At 42.7% G+C, this 20,976-nt stretch overlaps 1 protein-coding gene across 4 annotated transcripts in view; it reads left to right on the top strand.

Moving 5' to 3' along the window:
• The window catches only part of ATP8B1 (ATPase phospholipid transporting 8B1), a 158,063-nt gene that overhangs the window by 77,266 nt on the left and 59,821 nt on the right, over positions 1-20,976 (top strand). For 3 of the 4 annotated variants that reach the window (XM_009192795.4, XM_003914413.5, XM_009192794.4), the window contains exons 3-4: positions 18,236-18,333; positions 20,153-20,266. In XM_009192795.4, coding sequence (XP_009191059.2) covers positions 18,236-18,333; positions 20,153-20,266 — 212 coding nt within the window. The remainder of the gene's footprint in view (positions 1-18,235; positions 18,334-20,152; positions 20,267-20,976) is intronic. The other variant, XM_021930173.2, reaches the window with a different exon arrangement.

The raw sequence follows: 20,976 nt of genomic DNA, 5'->3' as shown, positions 1-20,976 counted from the left end.
CTGGATGAGCTATTTTTTTCTAATAATTTTCACCTGTAGAAAATGTGACATGCCATGAAATCCCATTTCTGCAACGATTCTTCCTGTTCCTGTTCTCCCTGTGGGGAGATTCTCAGTGTGGGGAGTGCATGTACCCTTGGGAGCCCCATCTCACCCAAATTTGGGGAGGCCATTCGACTCCTGTATGTCGTTTGTCCCCTACCTCTCCATAGTAAACATTTAGATGCATTACCTCTTACAGTGGGTTTCTGGATTTAATTTCAAGCTGTTGAGGATTGAACTTAAGTGCCTTCTGCCCTGAAGCAGAAGGTACTAAAATCATGATATTTGACCAGAATTAAAATGGAATTCCCGCCGGGCACAGTGGCTCACGCCTGCAATCCCAGCACTTTGGTAGGCTAAAGTAGGGGGATCACCTGAGATTAGGAGTTCGAGACCAGCCAGACCAACATGGTGAAACCCCATCTCTACTAAAAATACAAAAATTAGCCAGGTGTGGTGGCATGTACCTGTAGTCCCAGCTACTTGGGACTACAGGAGAATCACTAGAACCCAGGAGGCGGAGGTTGCAGTGAGCCGAGATGGCACCATTGCACTCCAGCCTGGGCAACAAGAGTGAAACTCCGTCTCAAAAAAAAAAAAAAAGAAAGAAAGAAAGAAAATGGAATTATCACACACCTGAACAGGAAGGTGGCCTCTGTCATAACAGGTCCAGACTGGATATTGGTGAACTAGCTAAAGCTGAAGCAGCCGGACAAGTTACAAGGAAGTTCTAGTTGATTGCCCAAACAGTGAATAAAATATGCTTCTTCCTCATTCCTTTCCCCCACAACTGCACTGCTTAGTCTCCTATCACAATTTTGGAATCTCTACCAAATGTAGATATCTGATGGGGTGGCAGGAGAATTGGCTCCATGGGGTCAAGGGTCAACTTCGCTCTTGGTGCTTGGTGGCACGCCATCAGACGCGTAGTCTGGGACACAGCAAAGGGACCGGGATTGGGTGCCTGCAGAAATGTCAGAGAAGCATGTAGTGGGTGGAAACTCTCATCCCCTGTTTTTTACCAACTCTGCCTGCCCATTCTGGTGGTTAGGGTCCTTTCCTGATCGTTCAGTTTGCAGGTCATATGTTTTGTAGATTTCTACTCTCGGCATATGGGCATTAAAAGAGCTCAGTCTTGGCCGGGCACAGTGACTCATGCCTGTAATCCCAGCACTTTGGGAGGCCGAGGCGGTTGGGTCACTTGAGGTCAGGAGTTCGAGACTAGCCTGGCCAACATAGTGAAACCCCATCTCTACTAAAAATACAAAAATTAGCCCAGCATGGTGGCGCACACCTATAATCCCAGCTACTCGGGAGGCTGAGGCAGGAGAATCGCTTGAACCTGGAAAGTGGAGGTTGCAGTGAACTGAGATCTCACCACTGCACTCTATCCTGGGTGACAAAGCGAGACTCCATCTCAAAAAAAAAAAAAAAATTCTCAGTTTTGAATCTTAGTCGTGTTTTCCAAGGATGGTTTATATTCCTAGGGAATGTGGGTGGTTCTCGCTTCTCAAAACCCATATCAAATGACTTTGCCTGTGACTTTTTACAAAAATTCTTATTCTAGTACCTCTCTGTGCCCTTCCCAAGCACACAGATGATGTTCAGTAAATGCCAGACCTCTTTCCTCCCATTTCCCGTCTGCCCTGCCTCCCTCACAACCAGTCTGCTCTCCCTCTTTCCTCCCTTCCTCTCTTTGCCCTCTTCATCCCTCTTTCCTCCTCTTTCCTTTCCTGCCATATTCTCATTTGGACAATTTCCCAATTAAGTTCAGTGTAACCCTGACTTCTCTTTCTTTTTTTAATCATCATCTGTCTTTCTTGACATTTCACATCCTGAATAATTTCCTGCAGAGGATCAGTTCTTTAAGACATCAGAATATGAGTCACCCGGCGAGGTACCACCAGGCTGAGTATCACCAGGGACCAGCACCCGTTCCAGCAAAGCACTGCCTAAGCGGCCTGAACCGCGCTCGTTTCTTTAATGAGGATTGTAGCACAGAAAGTTGCTTTCTTTTTTCTTAAAGAAAGGAAATCCCCTAGCCCAACTAAGCTTTCCTGTTAAACAAGTGTTTTGAGAGACCCATTCGGAGTACTTTTCAGTAAAAGGACCTTTATTGTGTTTTGTGAGAAGGAAGGACAGGCACAAACATGCTGTTAGAATGTGCCATGGAGAAAGATAAGCCCACAGGTTCGAGTGGAGTAACTTTACCCTTTGTCTAAAGATGGAGCAAAGATTCTCAGAAATGAGCAGCAATGTTTTCAGTGCTATGGGATGAGCTCCTTCGTTTCCTGATGAACACACTTCTCAGCATGTGTTCTAGGAAACACTAGTTTTTGTATTTTTGGAGTTTTGTTGTTTGTTTGTTTTTGTTTTTGTTTTGAGACGGAGTCTCTCTCTGTCACCCAGACTGGAGTGCAGTGGCGCTATCTCGGCTCACTGCAACCTCTCCCTCCCGGGTTTAAACGATTCTCCTGCCTCAGCCTCTAGGGTAGCTGGGATTACAGGCGTGTGCCACCATGCCTGGCTAATTTTTTGTATTTTTAGTAGAGACGGGGTTTCACCATTTTGGCCAGGATGGTCTCGATCTCCTGACCTTGTGATCTGCCAGCCTCAGCCTCCCAAAGTGCTGGGATTACAGGCGTGAGTCACCGCACCCAGGCTTAAAGTGATATCTTCATAAAATAATCTGAAATTAAGAATGTGGGGTCTTTAGAGCATCTATGAATTAATATTTAGTTGGAACCAACACACAGATAAAGACGGCTCATTGAAACATATCAATCATAGGATATCCTAGGGAATCTGTGAAAAGTGCTGAGGGAGCTGTTCCACTTAATAAGATGCATTTTCCATTTTTGGCACATACCACATTTGGTAGTCTACTCTGGCTACTTAATTTCCTTCTTTCTCTGATTGGTTGTAAATTGCCATCCACCTCCATAGCCTAAGGACACGAGTAATTGAAGCTTGTAAAGCCGCGGGGTGAGGGGTGTTCCTGCACTGAGTGATTACTGATGGGGAAGGGTGGTGATACTGTGCCATCTCATTTTATTCTATTTATTCATTTATTTATTTATTTATTTATTTATATGATAGAGTCTCGCTCTTGTTGCCCAGGCTGGAGTGAAGTGGTGCGATCTCAGCTCACTGCAAACTCCGTCTCCCGGGTTCAAGCGATTCTCCTGCCTCAGCCTCCCAAGTAGCTGGGATTACCAGCGCCCACCATCATGCCCAGCTAATTTTTGTATTTTTAGTAGGGACGGAGTTTTGCCATGTTGGCCAGGCTGGTCTTGAACTCCTGACCTAAGGTGATCCGCCCACCTTGGCCTCCCAAAGTGCTGGGATTACAGGCGTGAACCACTGTGCCCAGTCTATTCTATTTATTTTTAAGATCTTGGGCAACATGCTCATTTTAGAGAATTTGCTTTCAAGTCATGTAATTTATGATTGAACCTTGGGTACGAATCTCTTGCTCATGGAAACCTAACTCAGCTGTTGGTTTTCTTCCTGCTACTTTGCAGCCCAAGTTCAGAAGTAGATTTTTAATGACAGAAGTCACCATAGGAAGACACTCTCCCTTGCACTAACTGGAGGTTCTCAGTCCTGCCTGTACATCAGAACCTCTTGTGGAATTTTTACAAACTCTCTAGGTGCCTGGACCCAGTCCCTGCAGATATAGAGTGGTTCTGGGATGAGACAAGGGGAAGAATCTATCATTGAAAATGAATTCAGTGGCCTGAAAATTTTCTCCCTTTCTGTTGTCTCTTTACTTTGTTGATTGTTTCCTTTGCTTTACAGAAGGTTTTTAACTTGTGATCTCATTAGTCCATTTTTGCCTTTGTTGCCTTGCTTGTGAAGTATTACTCAACAAATCTTTGCCCTGTTTAGTGTCCTGGAGAGCTTCCCCAGTGTGTGTGTGTTTTTTGTTTTTTGGGGTTTTTTTTGAGACCAAGTCTTGCTCCGTCACCAGGCTGGAGTGCAGTGGCACGATCTTGGCTCACTGCAACCTCTACTTCCCGGGTTCCAGCGATTCCCTTGCCTCAGCCTCCCGAGTAGCTGGGACTACAGGCATGCGCCACCATGCCTGGCTAACTTTTTGTATTTAGTAGAGACAGGGCTTTACCATGTTGGCCAGGATGGTCTCAATCTCTTGACCTCGTGATCCACCCACGTTGGCTTCCCAAAGTGCTGGAATTACAGGCATGAGCCACCACGCCTGGCCTTCCCCAGGGTTTTCTTGTAGTCGTTTCATAGTTTGGTCTTAGATTTAATTCTTTAATCCATCCATTTTGATTCAGTTTTTGCATATGGCAAGATATGGGGTCTACTTTCATTCATCTGCATATAAATATGCAGTTTTTCCCTGCATCTTTTACTGAAGAGACTGCCTTTCCCCAGTGTATGTTCTTGGCACCTTTGCTGAAAATAAGTTCACTGAGGATGATGAATTTATCTCTGAGTTCTCTATTCTGTTCCATTGATCTATGTGTCTGTTTTTATGCCAATACCATGTTGTTTTGGTTATTATAGCTCTGTTGTATAATTTGAAGTCAGGTAATGTGATTCCTCCAGTTCTGTTCTTTTGGCTTAGATTAGCTGTGGCTATTCTGGGTCTTTTGTGGTTCCCATACAAATTTTAGGATTGTTTTTTTCTATTTCTGTGAAGACTGCCATGGGTATTTTCATAAAGATTGCATTGAATCTGTAGATTGCTTTGGGTAGTATGAACATTTTAACAATATTCCAATCCATGAGCATGGACTATCACTCCATTTTTCTGGTGTCCTCTTTAGTTTCTAGCATCATTGCAATCAATTTATAGTTTTCATTGCAGAGATCTTTTACTTCTTTGGTAAACTTAATTCTTAGGTATTTTATTCATAGCTATTGTAAATTGGATTAATTTCTTGATTTCTTTTTCAGATTGTTTTCCATTGGCAAATAGAAAGGCTACTGATTTCTGTATGTTGATTTTGTATTTTGCAACATTATAGAATTTGTTTATCAGTTCTAATAGTTTTTTGGTGGAGTCTTTAGGCTTTTCCAAATATGAGCTCATATCATCTACAAATAAGGATAATTTGACTTATTCCTTTCCAATTTGGATGCCCTTTATTTCTTTCTCTTGTCTGATGGCTCTAGCTAGCACTTCTGTTGAAAGTGGGCATCCTTCACATGTTCCAGATCTAGGAGGAAAGGCCTTTAGTTTTTCCCCATTCAGTTTGATACTTGCTATGGGTCTGTCATATATGGCTTTTATTATATTGAGGTATGTTCCTTCTATACCCAGTTTTTTGAGGATGTTTATCATGAAGGGATGTTGAATTGTATCAATTTTTTTTCAGCATCTATTGAAATGATCATATGGTTTTTGCCCTTCATTCTGTTGACATGACATACCACATTAATTGATTTGTGTATGTTGAACCATCTTTGCATTTCTGGGATAAATACCACTTGGTCATGATGAATGATCTTTTTAATGTGTTGTTGAATTTGATTTTCTAGTATTTTGTTGAGGATTTTTGCATCAATATTCATCAATGATATTGGCCTGTAGGTTTTTTTTGTTTTGTTTGTTTGTTTGTTTTTATTTTTTGATGTGTCTTTGTCTGGTTTTGGCATCAGGGTAATACTGGCCTTGTAGAGTGAGTTTGGAAGTATTTCCTCCTCCTGTATATTTTAGAATAGATTGAGTGGGATTGGTATTAGTTCTTCTTTAAATGATTGGTAGTATTCAGTAGTGAAGCCATTGGGTCCTGGGCTTTTCTTTGCTGAGAGACTTTTTATTACAGCTTTGATCTTGTTACTTGTTATTTGTCTGTTTGGGTTTTGGATTTCTTCATGATTCAATCTTGGTAGGTTTTATCTATCTAGGAATTAATCCCTTTTTTTCTACATTTTCCAATTTATTGGCAAATAGTTGCTCATAGTAGCCACTATTGATCTTTGAATTTCCGTGGTAACAGTTGTAATGTGTCCTTTTTCAGCTCTGATTTCATTTATTTGGGTCTCTCTTTTTTTGCTTTTTTTTTTTTTTTTTTTGGTAGTCCAGCTAAAGGTTTGTCAATTTTGCTTATCTTTTCAAGAAACTAACTTCTTGATCAGGCACAGTGGCTCACACCTGTAATCCCAGCACTTTGGGAGGCTGAGGTAGGTGGATCACTTGAGGACAGGAGTTTGAGACCAGCCTGGCCAACAGGGTGGAACCCTGACTCTACTAAAACTACAAAAATTAGCCAGGCGTGGTAGCACTTGCCTATAGTCCTGGCTGCTCCTAGCTACTCAGGAAGCTGAGGCACAAGAATCGCTTGAACCTGGGAGGTGGAGGTTGCAGTGAGCCGAGATCACACCACTGCACTCCAACCTGGGCAACAGTGAGACTCTGTCTCCAAAAAAAAAAACAAACCAAAACAAACACAACAATTTTTGTTTCATTGATCTTTTGTATTGTTTTCTTTGCTTCAATGTCATTTGTCTCTGCTTTGATTTTTATTGTTTCTTTTCTTCTAGTAACTTTGGGTTTGGTTTGCTCTTGCTTTTCTAGTTCTTTTTTTTTTTTTTTTTTTTTTTGACAGAGTTTCCCTTTTTTTCCCGGGTTGGTGTGCAGTGGTGCTTTTTCGGCTCACTGCAAGCTCTGCCTCCTGGGTCACACCATTCTCCCGCCTCAGCCTCCCAAGTAGCTGGGACTACAGGTGCCCGCCACCATGCCCAGCTAATTTTTTTTATTTTTTAGTTGAGACGGTGTTTCACTGTGTTAGCCAGGATGGTCTCAATCTCCTGACCTCGTGATCCGCCCGCCTTGGCCTCCCAAAGTGCTGGGATTACAGGCATGAGCCACTGCACCCAGCTCTAGTTCTTTCAGATGCATCATTAGGTTGTTTGAAGTTTTTTTTATTTTTTGATGTAGGCACTTATAGCTATAAACTTCCCTCATAGTTCTGCTTTCATTGTGTCCCACAGGTTTTGGTGTATCATGTTTCCATTATCATTTGTTTGAAGAAATTTTTCAGTTTCCTGTTTAATTTCTTCATTGACCCACTGGTCATTTAGGAACATGTTTAATTTCCATGTTTTTGTATAGTTTCCAAAATTCCTCTTATTATTGATTTCCAGTTTTATTCCATTGTGGTCAGTCAGAGATGTTTGATATTATTTCAATTTATTTGAATGTTTTAAGACTTGTTAAGTCTTATACATGACTTGTTAAGTCATATATGTGACTTTATATATGTTCTGTCTTTGAGAATGATCCATGTGCTGAGGAAAAGAACGTGTATTCTACAGCTGTTGTATGAAATATTTTATAAATATCTATTTGGTCTATAGTGCAGATTAAGTCTGATGTTTCTTTGTTGATTTTCTGTCTGGAAGATCTGTCCAATGCTGAAAGTGTAGTGTTGATGTCTCTGGCTATTATTTTACTGGGGTCTAAAACTCTCTTTAGCTCTAGTAATATTTGCTTTACATATCTGGGTGCTCCAGTGTAAGGTGGATAAATATTTACAATTATTATATCCTCTTGCTGAATTGACCTCTCTATCAATATATAGTGACTTTCTTTGACTCTTCTTATAGTTTTGTCTATATATTTTGTCTGATGTAAATATAGGTATCCTGTTCTTTTTTGCTTTCCATTGGCATGGAATATCTTCTTCCATCCCTTCATTTTCAGTCTAGGTGGAGTATCTGTTGTAGGCAACAGATAATTGGGTTTTAAAAAAAAAAAAAAAAAAAAATTCTATTCAGCCACTCTATGTCTTTTGATTGAGAGTTTAGTCCATTTACATTCAATGTTATATTGATAAGTAAGGACTTACTCTTGCCATTTTGCTATGTTTTCTGGTGGCTTTGTGGTCTTCTCTTCCTTCTTTCCTCCCTTCCTTTCTGCCTTTTAGTGAAGGTGGTTTTCTCTTGTGGTATGCTTTAATTTCCTGCTTTTTATTTTGTATGTATCCATTGTATGTTTTTTGAGTTGAGGTTACCATGAGGTTTGTAAAAACTGTCTAATAACTCATTATTTTAAGCTAAAAGAAAACTAATAAAAACTCTACACTTTAACTTCCTCCCTCTGCTTTTTAACTTTTTATTATTTCTATTTATATCTTATTGTGCTATGTCTTGAAAAGTTGTTCTAGTTACTATTTTTTATCAGTTCATCTTTTAGTCTTTCTACTGAAGAGTGTTTTACATATCACAGTCACAGTGTTACACTATTCTGGGTTTTTCTGTATACTTAACTGTTACCAGTGAGTTTTATGCCTTCAGGTGATTTCTTATTGCTCACTAACATCCTTTTTCTTTCTGATTAATGTACTCTCTTTAGCATTTCTTGTAGGACAGATCTAGTGTTGATGAAATCCCTCAGCTTTGGTTTGTCTGGAAAGGTCTTCATTTCTCCTTTATGCTTGAAATATATTTTCTAGGGTAAGAGTTTTTTCCTTCAGCACTTTAAATATGTCATGCCACTGTCCCCTGGCCTATAAGGTTTCCACTGAAAAGTCTGCTGCCAGACGTATTGGAGTGCCAGTGTCTTTTATTTGTTTCTTTTCTTTTGCTGCTTTTAGGATCCTTCCTTTTATCCTTGACTTTTAGGAATTTGATTACTAAATGCCTGAGGTAGTCTTCTTTGGGTTAATCTGCTTGGTGTTCTACAACCTTCTAGTTCTTGGATATTGATATCTTCCTCTAGGTTTAGGAAGTTTTCTGTTATTACCCCCTCGAATAAACTTTCTACCCCTTTCTCTTTCTCCACCTCCACTTTAAGGCCAATAACTCTTAGATTTGCTTTTTTAAGTCTATTTTCTAGATCTTGTAGGTATACTTCATTCTTTTTTCTTTTGTCTCCTCTGACCATATTTTCCAATAGCTTGTCTTCCATCTCACTAACTCTTTGTTCCACTTAATCAATCCTGCTGTTAAAAGACTCTGATGCATTCTTCAGTATGTCAGTTGCATTTTTCAACTCCAGAATTTCAGCTTGACTCTTTTTAATTATTTCCATCTCTGTTACATTTATCTGATAGAATTCTAAATTTTTTTGGTGTTGTCTTGAATATCTTTGAGTTTCCTCTTTGTTGAGTTTATCTGATAGAATTCTGAATGTCTTCTCTGTACTATCTTGAATTTCTTCGAGTTTCCTCAAAATGGCAATTTTGAATTTTCTGTCTGAAAGGTCATGAAGTTTTGTTTCTGCAGGCTTGACCCCTAGTGCCTTATTTAGTTTGTTTGGTAAAGTCATGTTTTCGATGCTTGTGGATGTTCATCAGTCTGGGCATTGAAGAGTTAGATATTTACTGTAGCCTTCACAGTCTGGGCTTGTTTATACACATTCTTCTTGGGAAAGATTTCTGGGTATTCAAAAGAACTTGGATATTATGATCAAACCCATATCTGCCTTAGGGGGCATCTCAAGCTCAGTAACACTGCATTTCTTGCAGACTGTCTGGAAGAATTATCTGGATTATCAAGCCCAGACTCTTGTTCTTGTTGCTTACTTTCTCCCAAACAGAATCAATCTCAATCTCTCTCTCTCTTTTTCACTATCCCTCTCTCCCCCTTCCCCCTCTCTCCCCTCTTCCCTCTCCCCTTCTCCCTCTCTCTGTCCCTCTGTGCTGGGCCACCCAGAGCTAGGGGTGTGGTGATACAAGCACCACTGTGGCCATCACCACTGAAAATGTACTGAGTCAGACCTCAAGCCGGCACCGCATTGGGTCTCACCATGGCCCACTCTAACCGTGATCTGGCTACTGCCTATGTTCACTCAATGCCCTGGGGCTCTGCAATAAGCAGGTCTTGAAACCAGTCAGGCTAGCTTTAAGCCAGTGAGTTCCCCCAGGCTGCAGCCAGATCCAGAGATGCCATCTGGGAGCCATGGACTGGAGTCCAAAATCTTAGAAATCTACCTGGTGTCCTATCTATTCTACTGTGGCTGAGCTGGCCTCAAACCATTAGCCAGTCCTTCCCACTCTTCCTTCTCCTTTCCATAGGCTCAGGGGCCTCTCCCCATTTCACCACCAACACAGGCCCATGAGGAGGGCTGCCAGGTTACTGCTGATGTTCAATAAAGGCCTACAGCCTCTTCAGTCAGCTTGTGGTAAATGCTTTCAGTCACCCTTCAGGGCAGTGAGCTCCCTTCTGGCAAAAAGCAAGTCCAGAGGTGTCATCCAAGAACCTAAGGCCTAGACTCAGGGACCCCAAGAGCCTGTTTGTTGCTTTACCTCACTGTGACCAAGGTGGTACCTAAAGTGCAACATAGGCTGGGTGCAGTGACTCATGCCTGTAATCCCAGCATTTGGGGAGGCCGAGGCAGGCAGACCACTTGAGGCCAGGAGCTCAAGACCAGCCTGGCCGATATGGTGAAACCCTGTCTGTACTAAAAATAAAAAAATAAAAAATAAAAAATAGGCTGGGTGTGGTGGCTCACACCTGTAATCCCAACACTTTGGGAGGCCAAGGTGGTTGGATCACGAGGTCAGGAGTTTGAGACTAGCCTGATCAACATGGTGAAACCCCATCTCTACAAAAAATACAAAAACTAGCCGGACACAGCTGGGCACGGTGGTGCATGTAATCCCGGGACTTTGGGAGGCCGAGATGGGTAGATCACTTGAGGTCAGGAGTTTGAGACCGGTCTAACCAACATGGTGAAACCCTGTCTCTACTAAAAATACAAAATTAGCCAAGCATGGTATCGCATGCCTGTAATCCCAGCTACTCGGGAGGCTGAGGCAGGAGAATCACTTGAACCCGGGAGGCAGAGGTTGCAGTAAGCCAAGATCGCACCACTGTACTCCAGCCTAAGCAACGAGAGTGTAACTCCGTCTCAAAAAAAACAAAAATTAGCCAGGGATGGTGGCATGCACCTGTAATCCCAGCTACTCAGGAGGCTGAGGCAGGAGAATTGCTTGAACCTGGGAGGCAGAGGTTGCAGTGAGCTGAGATTGCACCACTGCACTCCAGCCTGGGTAAAAGAGCAAGATTCTGTCTCAAAAATTAAATTAAATTAAATTAAATTTTTAAAAAATTAGCTGGGCATGGTAGTGCACACCTGTAATCCCAGCTACTCAGGAGGCTGAGGCATGAGAATTGTTTGAGCCCAGGAGGTAGAGGTTGCAGTGAGCTGAGATCACACCATTGCACTCCAGCCTGGGCAACATAGCGGGACTCCATCTCTGAAAATAAATAAATAAATAAAGTAAGTGCAAGACAAAGTACCCTTTACTTTTCCCTCTGCTTTTCTCAAGCAGAAGGAATCTCTCACCATGGCCACCACAGCTGGGAATGTACTGGGTCACACCTAAAGCCAGGACGTCTCAGCCTCAATGAAGGCCCGTAGCCTCGGATATTAACTGGGTATTGCTACTGATTATTCAGGGCTCAGAGGCTCTTTCATCAGCAGGTGATGGACTGCCAGAGCCGGGTCCTTGCCCTGCAAGGCAGCAGGCTCCCTTCTGACCCAGGATGTGTCTAGAAATGTTGTCTCCGAGCTAGGGCCTGAAATAGCCTCATGACTCTGCCTGGTGCCCTATCCTACTGTGACTGAGCTGGTATCCAAGATGTAAGACAAGGTTCTCTTTACTCTTCCCTCTCATCAACTCAAGCAGAAGGAAGGGGTCTCTTTTGGAGCAGTGAGGTTGGCAGGGAGCGGCCGCATAAGCGTTCCGCTGGCTGCTCTGGCTGGTGTCTCAGTAGGTCATGTGCCTGCTAAGTCAACTGCTCCAAGTCCAGCTCAGCACTAGGACTTGCCTAAGAGTTGTCGTTCATGTTGGCCTACACTGCCTTTCGGGTTTATTTAGAGCCCCAGAGAACTTTGGCCCTCGGTGACGAGGCTTGCGAGAATTCAAGTTCTGACCAAGGTACAGGAGATTCCCCTCTGGCTAGGGCTGGTCTAAATGCTCCCTCTATGGTCTGGCACCAGCTGAGTTCAGCCTGGTTTTGCTTTCTACTGTCTGTAATAGTGCAGCACGGAGTTCAATGCAAAGCCTGGTGCTGGGGTTGGGGGAGGGGTGGCATTGGCAATTCAAGACTATCTTTCCTGCCCTCTTCAGTCCTTTTTCAACAATATAAAGTTAAAACCAGGTGCTGTGAGTGCCTGATGTTTTGGTTCTTTTAAAGGTGCTTTTTTATTTGTAGAGAGTTGTTAAATTTGAAGTTCCTATGGGAGTTACAATTAGTGCAAGCTTCTATTTGGCCATCTTGCTCCTCTCCATATTCGCTATATATATAAGCCAATAGAGGGAAGGAGTGGAATCACAAACATTGCTTTAAAACAGTAATACATGTAAATGAATCCAGTTAGAAAAGGGTCCAGAATGGGCCTGGCACGGTGGCTCAAGCCTGTAATCCCAGCACTTTGGGAGGCCGAGACGGGCGGATCACGAGGTCAGGAGATCGAGACTATCCTGGCTAATATGGTGAAACCCCATCTCTACTAAAAAATACAAAAAAACTAGCCGGACGAGGTAGCGGGTGCCTGTAGTCCCAGCTACTTGGGAGGCTGAGGCAGGAGAATGGCGTGAACCTGGGAGGCGGAACTTGCAGTGAGCTGAGATCCAGCCACTGCACTCCAGCCTGGGTGACAAAGCGAGACTCCATCTCAAAAAAAAAAAAAAAGAAAGAAAGAAAAGGGTCCAGAATGAAAATGAAGTTTTCCTTCCTGCCTCTTCTGTCCCTCAGTCATGCAGTTTCCTTTCCAAAAAAATACTGTTGGACTGGGCACGGTGGCTCACACCTGTAATCCCAGCACTCTGGGAGGACAAGTCAGGAGGATAGCTTGAGGGCAGCAGTTCAAGTTCAGCCTGGTCTGCAAAGCAAGACCTCATATTTACAAAAATTTTTAAAAATTAGGTGCACTTTTGTCTCAGCTACTCCAGAAGTTGAGGTGGGAGGATCGCTTGAGCCCAGGAGTTCAGAGGCTGCAGTGAGCTGTGGGCATGCCACTTGCCACTGCACTCCAGCCCAGGTGCCACAATGAGACTTTGTCTTTTAAAAAAATAACAAAAAGAAACTACGGCTACCAGTTTCTCAAAATATATCCTTCCAGAGAGAGACACATGCTTGCATGCACAAAGAATGCTTACAAACTTGTTTCCTTATATGCCCATACACATATGCAGAAACATACATGTGCGTATGTGTGTACACATACGCATTCATATTGTGTATGAATTCTGTGCATCACATAGCTGAAAGCACAAGATGGCAGATACCCTTATGCTTTTGCCTCTTAACAGTGTAATCTGGAGGTCATTCCTATCATATTTATGGGGTCACCTCATCGTTTTTTTGCGCACCGCAGAGGCTTTTCTTGTAATCGTGTTTAACTGGCTACTCCTAGTAGGCATTTGTGTTGTTTCCAGTCTTTCTGATAAATAGGGCTGCATTGAAAAGCCCTGCAGTAGGTACGTGGGGGATATTTCCTAGAAATGCGATTGTTCGCTCAGTGCATGTGTGCGTGTTAAATTTTCAGATCTGGCCAAATTGCTCTCCATAAAGGTTACCTCGGCGCGTCTGTGTCTCTGCTCTCTTTTCAACCTAGAATGTCATCCCAACCATTACCATGTGCCAATATTTTGCTATTACAGGGTAAAAACTACTATCTCTGTGAAGAATTGCATTACTCTTTTAGGAACCTGAGTATCTTCTCACAGGTTGAAGAGTCATTTGAGGCCAGGTGCAGTGGCTCATGTCCTTTATCCCAGCACTTTGGGAGGCCGAGGTGGGCAGATCACCTGAGGTTAGGAGTTCAAGAGCAGTCTGGCCAACATGATGAAACCCGGTCGCTACTAAAAATGCAGAAATTAGCCAGGCGTGATGGCGGGCACCTGTAATCCCAGCTAGTCGGGAGACTGAGGCAGGAGAATCTCTTCAAGCCGGGAGTCAGAGGTTGCAGTGAGCTGAGGTTGCATCATTGCACTCCAGCCTCGGCGAGAGCAGCTTTTGAATTTCCCTTTGTATGAACTGTCTTTTCATGTCCTTTACCCATTCTCTCTTCAATTATTTCTATTGTTTTTTTTCTTCTTCTTTTGATGTTAGACTTTTTATCTTCTTGTTTTCCTTGTTTGCTGCAGTGTGTACCAACCAGCGCAGCTTCTTGGTTGTTGGTAGGTCTGTAAGCAAGCATTTGGTGCCAGCACAGAGAGGATGAGGGGAGGGCTGCACTCATCTGCTCTTCCAGATGGAAGTGATCAAAGGACGTGGTGATCATGGGAACACTCTGGAGAGCACGTAGCCACATTTAAATATATTGACAACACAACCATTTAGTAGACTCGGGCTGACTTTGAGCCACATGTCACGTGGCAGCTGTTAAAATCATCTCTACATGTACATGGATGGTTTTGATGACACACCCTTGTTAGCTTTGTAGCTTTTAGCTAAAGGGCCATATGGTGAAGGTGCATTTTTTGCTGGTACATTTCTTATTTCTTCTCTTTTCTTTGTCAATATATCCATTCTAGAAAATGAGATGAACCAGGCACAGTGTGGTGCATGCCTGTAATCCCAGCTGCTCTGAAGGCTGAGGCAGGAGGATCACTTGAGCCCAGGAATTTGAGGCCAGCATAGGCACTGGGCAACATAGTGAGACTCCATCTCTTAAAAAAAAAAAAAAAAAAAAAAAAAAAAAGGAGAAGAAAAGAACAGAAAAAGAAAAAGTGGCCAGGCATGGTGGCTCAAGCCTGTAATCTCAGCACTTTGGAAGGCCGAGGCAGGTGGACCACCTGAGGTCAGGAGTTTGAGACCAGCCTGATCAATATGGTGAAACCCCAGCTCTACTAAAAATACAAAAATTAGCCAGGCATGGTGGTGTGTGCCTGTAGTCCCAGCTACTGGGAAGGCTGAGATAGGAGAATTGCTTGAACCTGGGAGACAGAGGCTGCAGTGAGCTGAGATCGCGCCACTGCACTCCACCCTGGACGACAGAGCAAGACTCCGTCTCAAAAAAAAAAAAAAAAAAAAAAAAAAGAAAGAACAAAGAAAAAGAAAGGACAAAAAAGAAAATGGGGCAAGATGCCTACTTTTTCTGTAAATTATCTTTGTAGTCCAAGTGTCCAGTAAAGTTCTCTGTTCCAAGCAGACACTTAAAATAAATGTTTGCTCAAAAAGGTCAATTCCTCTGCGTGCTGTTTTGTTGCCCTTCCAAAAGGCATGTGCGTCAGTGCAGCACTTCTTGACTCATGTTAACAGGTGTTCTGTGATTTTTTTAAAAGTGCCTGTGATTATATTAATTTTAGAAAAGCTATTTTAAATATTAAAGCATTTTGAAACATTTAACTTATAAAATACAATCAGTTTATTTGCTACAGGGCTTCTCACAGCCTTTAATGTACCAGCAAATCCATTGAACTTCCAAGAGAGGGTTGCAAGGTGCTGTCTTCTGCAAGTGTGTTTGTCCACAGAACTCTGTTTTCATACTTTCATGGTATCTCATTGAAACACAGCTCAAGCAATTAGCCTAAACTCATAGATGAACCGAGTAGACATCAATTTCTTTGTCCCCTGATTTGTCTGATTTAGGCCAAACAGGGATCTTTAACTGGAAATAGGGTTATTGATTGCTTGACTGCAGTCAGATTTCTAAAATTGAGTAAAAGCGTGTTTGTGGTTCAATTGCAGACAAAGACATACTGGTTACCTTCTCCAGGCTCCCCACAGTATTGGCAGAAGCGTAAAATTAAGAGATCAAGGTCATTTCTGGTAACCCCTCACTGCTCCTACTCGAGGTCAGATGCCAGCCTCTCTGTCTGAATCATCCAAATCAAAATTGGCCAGGGATGAGGGTATAGTGCTGGGACCAGTCAGAGCCACCACCAGCTGATGGCTTAATTATGAAGCCAGTTTACAGAGCCACAAGGGGGATGGACCAGAGGCAGGGTGGGAAAGCTGTTTATGTCCAGCTCCTTAACAGGGCAGTTTCTTCTTTCTGCTTGAGTATTTCTAAAATTGACTTTTAAAAAATCCCTTATTGGCCTTTTCTGTCTTCTTGAAGAATCTTGTCTGTTGTTCTTCTCAGACTTCCTGAAATTTGGAACAGTGGTTCTGAACAGTGTTCCAGAACACTGGTGGCTGGGATGTGTCACAAGTCATCTGTGAGCTAAAGTAAACCGTGAAAAGTGCATGCATTTGCAAATTACCACCAAATAGAATGGATTCAAGAGTACCTTATATAAGATCTTGTCTACCTACTTTGAGATCTCCTTTTTGAGTGGAATGCGCTGTTCTGACTGCATACATGATTACAGTGCTTATGAGTGGCTTTATATTTCCATTTTTATTTTCCCTTTTGATAAGATTGCACTTGAGCTACAAAGATACCAGGAACATTTTCATTTGTAATAACACAACTGTTATGATTACCCGATGAAAGGCAGCCAAAATGATGCGAGAAAAATGTTCAATAGTGATATTGTGGCTTTAAAAAAGCAATCAGGTTAACTATTTGCATTCCTCAATAGTCTACACTTGTTACTTTCCTTTTTTTTTTTTTTTGAGACAGAGTCTCGCTCTGTCACTCAGGCTGGAGTGCAACGGCACTATCTCGGCTCACTGCAACCTCTGCCTCCCAGGTTCAAGAGATTCTCCTGCCTCAGCCTTCCAAGTAGCTGGGATTATAGGCATACACCACCACACCCCACTAATTTTTTGTGTTTTTAGTAGAGGTGGGGTTTCACTGTGTTGGCCAGGCTGGTTTTGAATGCCTGACCCCAAGTGATCCACCCTCCTCGGCCTCCCAAAGTGCTAGGATTACAGGCGTGAGCCACCATGCTTGGCCTACACTTGTCACTCTTGCCATATAGTCTGTATTTCCTTTGGAGTAGGAGTCTAGAAAATACATCATTTTGCTGGGCACAGTGGCTCACGCCTGTAATCCCTGGCTCATGCCTGTAATCCCAGCACTTTGGGAGGCCAAGGCGGGCGGATCACCAGGTTAGAAGTTCGAGACCAGACTGGCCAATATGGTGAAACCCCGTCTCCACTAAAAATACAAAAATTAGCCAGGTGTGGTGGCAGGCACCTGTAATCCCAGCTACTCAGGAGGCTGAGGCAGAAGAATCGCTTGAACCCGGGAGGCAGAGGTTGCGGTGAGCCGAGATCACACACTGCACTCCAGTCTGGGTGACAGAGTGAGACTGTCTCAAAGGAAAAAAAAAAAAAAAGGATAACACATTATTTTAAAAGTGAAATATAATATTTTCAAACGTATATATTTTTATTATTATAGTTGTTAAGACTGATATTTTTGTAATTTTTTACTTTCAAGTGTCTTTGAATATATTCCTATCTCCACAAATAGTTGTGCTACATCCATCATTCATTTCTCCTCTCTGCCAATTTGGTGGGGATTCGTCAAAACCTAGTTCACTCCATTATGTGCGTCACTCAAGGGAGCTTCATCCAGCATGCATGTTCATGGAGAACTTGACGCCAAAGAGGTGCTTCCTCGTTTTCTTTCTTTTCTTTTTTTTTTTTGAAATGGAGTCTTGCTCTGTTGCCCAGGCTAGAGTGCAGTGGTGCAATCTGAGCTCACTGCAACCTCCACCTCTCGGGTTCAAACAATTCTCCTGTCTCAGCCTCCTGAGGAGATGGGATTACAGGTGCCCACCACCGCACCCGGCTAATTTTTGTATTTTTAGTAGAGACAGGGTTTCATCATCTTGGCCAGGCTGGTCTTGAACTCCTGACCTCGTGATCCACCCGCCTTGGCCTCCCAAAGTGCTGGGATTACAGGCGTGAGCCACTGTGCCTGGCCTGCTTCCTCATTTTCTTCCTGATTTATAGTATGCTTGCCTCAGCTTTCATAGCAGCGGCATGCTTATTCCTTCCTCTAGGCATCAAGGTATAAGCAGGATCGATTTCTTCTGAGAGCTACAAGGGAGAGGTCTGTTCTAGCCCTCTCTCCTTGGCTTGCAGATGGCCATTTTCTCCCTGTGACTTCACATTGTCTTCCGTCTATCTCTGTGTCCAAATTTCCCTTTTTGTAAAGGTATCAGTCCTGTTGAATTAGGGTCCTCTCTAATGACTTCACTTTCATTTGATTACATCTGCCGTGAGCAGTTTCCTCAAATAAGGTCACATTCTGAGGGATGGAGATTTAGGACTTCAACATTTGAATCTGGGGAAGACACAATTCAACTCATAACAACATGTTAATTTGCTACTTACGAACTTCTCTCCCTTTTTTTTAAAGAATGTACATGGCAAGTCAAAGCAAATGATCGCAAGTACCATGGACAACCTCACTTTATGAACACAAAGTTCTTTTGTATTAAGAAGAGTAAATATGCGGTGAGTTGTTAACTTTCTGAATTGTTTTTATTAAAATGCAGTTTTTTCCAGTAGCTGGCATGCTTACTACCTTCTTGCTACACCTGCCTTCTATGTAACCACCTGCCTGGGGCTATTGATAATCATTATTATTTCTATAGAATGTCATTTTTATTGATGTTTATCTTTGGGGTGCGTAGAGGGTGACTTGAAACAAAACAGAATTATGTAGATTGAAATTGTCTCTCTTTTTTAAATTTTAAGCTCTCTAAAAATGTTTTATGAAAGAATATACAATGACAGCACAGAAGCCTCCTGTTCAAAAGTAATGGGTTTCAAAGGAATCTCTTAAGAACTTATCTTCCCCTTCTCTGCCTGGGATGGATTTAGAGATTTTAAACATATTTTCGACTCAGAAATACTTATTACCTTTGGAATGTGATAAAGAATGCTTAAAGATTAAACGTGAATTGCAAAAATTAGCCTGGCGCGGTGGCATGTGCCCATGGTCTCAGCTACTCGGGAGGCTGAGGCAGGAGAATCGCTTGAGCCCAGGAGGCAGAGATTTCAGTGAACTGAGATTGTGCCATTGCATTCCTGCCTAGGTGACAGGAGTGAGACCCTGTCTCAATAATAATAATAATAAATATTAAGTGTGGGCTTAAATGTTGTAAGATGTGTGTTTTAGTTCCAAGGGCTTCCATAACAGAGTACCACAACTGGATGGCTTAAAACAACAGAAGTTCACTCTCTCCCGATGCAGGGATCAGAAGTCTGAAATCTCGGTGTTGGTAGGGTTGGCTCCTTCTGGAGCCTCTGCAGGAGAATCTGTTCCCTGCCTCTCCCCTGGCTTCTGGTGGCCACTGGCAATCCTTGGAGTTCCTTAGCTTTCAGATGAAGTCACCCCAATCTCTGCTTCACTCTTCCTGTGTGTGTCTGTGTGCAGCTTTCCTCTTATGGGGACCCCAGTCCGAATAAGCACCTCATTAAATTAGAGCCTGTCCTAATCACGTCTGACTTCATCTTGATTATCTCTGCGAAGATCTTATTTCCAAATAAGATCCCACTCGTAGGTATTAGCGTTAAGACCTGAACATATCTTTTGCAGGACACAATGCAACCCACTACAGTACCTTTTGCTCTTTCTTACGTAGTAGGTCTTCTGTCTCCTCACTTAAATAAAAGCGTCACTTTTCCTGGCTTTTGCCATGTTGTTGTCTACCTTTACCCTGTTTTCTAACAGTCTCCAATGGGTCAAGGAATCTGACAGCATGATTTATTTGGTCACAGTCTGATGTATGTTTCTTCTTACTGCCTCAGTCATAAGACTCCAAGTAGTCATTGTGAGGCTTGGCTGCTTGGCTAGAATTAAAAGCTTAAAAAAAATGTCAGCATCTTTCTTTTCTTTTCTTTTCTTTTTTTCTTTTTTTTTTTTAAGGCAGAGTTTCACTCTCGCACAGGCTGGAGTGCAGTGGGACGATCTGCAACCTCTGCCTCCCGGGTTCAAGTGATTCTCCTGCCTCAGCCTCCCAAGTATCTGGGACTACAGGTGTGCACCACCACGCCTGGCTAATTTTTGTATTTTTAGTAGAGATGGGGTTTCACCATGTTGGCCAGGCTGGTATCAAACTCCTAGGCTCAAGTGATCCACCCACCTCGGTCTCCCAAAGTGCTGGGATTATAGGCATGAGCCACCGCACCCAGCCAAAATCCTCAATATCTTTCTGATAGATTATGTTCCTTTGTCACTGTAAGCTGTGGGACTTAGTGATTTTTGCAGATGTGTATACATTGTGATAAATACAGCATCATTTAGAATGACTCTTATTTTTTCCAACAGAATAATGCAATTAAAACATACAAGTACAACGTACTTACCTTTATACCAATGAATCTGTTTGAGCAATTTAAGAGAGCAGCCAATTTATATTTCCTGGTTCTTCTTATCTTACAGGTAATGCCTTTTGCTATCTTAAATCTGTTTGAATTATAGTGACTCAATAACATTTAAGCTGTAGACACATATAATGCGAATAATCTTGAAAGTGTTTTATATTAGCATCAGGGTTCTGTATATAAAGGAACAGTGCCTCATACACAGAACCAGCTCAATCAGTGCCATATGAACAGGGAAAGGGAGCAAATGGAAATATTATTCTAATTCTGTATTATTAAAAATTTCATGTTATACTGATATTGGTGTTAAAACTGGTATCCCTGAAGTGAATAAAACTAAAATCTAGCCAGGCACAGTGGCCTACGCCTGTAATCCCCACACTTTGGGAGGCCGAGGTGAGCGGATCACCTCAGGTGAGGAGTTTGAGGCCAGCCTGGCCAACATGGTGAAACCCCATGTCTACAAAAATACAAAAATTAGCAGGACATGATGGCAGATGCCTGTAATCCCAGCTACTTGGAAGGCTGAGGTGGGAGAATCACTTGAAGCTGGGAGGCGGTGGTTGCAGTGAGCCGAGATCATGCCATTGCATTCCAGCCTGGGCCACAGAGCGAGACTCTGTCTCAAAAAAAAAAGAAAAAAAAAAAGGCTGGGCGTGGTGGCTCACCCCTGCAATCTCAACACTTTGGGAGGCTGAAGAGGGTGGATCACCTGAAGTCAGTAGCTCGAGACCAGCCTGGCTAACATGGTGAAACCCCGTTTCTACT

The sequence above is a fragment of the Papio anubis genome, chromosome 19, assembly GCF_008728515.1.
Source record: "Papio anubis isolate 15944 chromosome 19, Panubis1.0, whole genome shotgun sequence".
NCBI classification, from domain to species: domain Eukaryota; kingdom Metazoa; phylum Chordata; class Mammalia; order Primates; family Cercopithecidae; genus Papio; species Papio anubis.
Note: the sequence above shows the minus strand (reverse complement) of the source record. Positions and strands in the feature narration are given on the sequence as shown.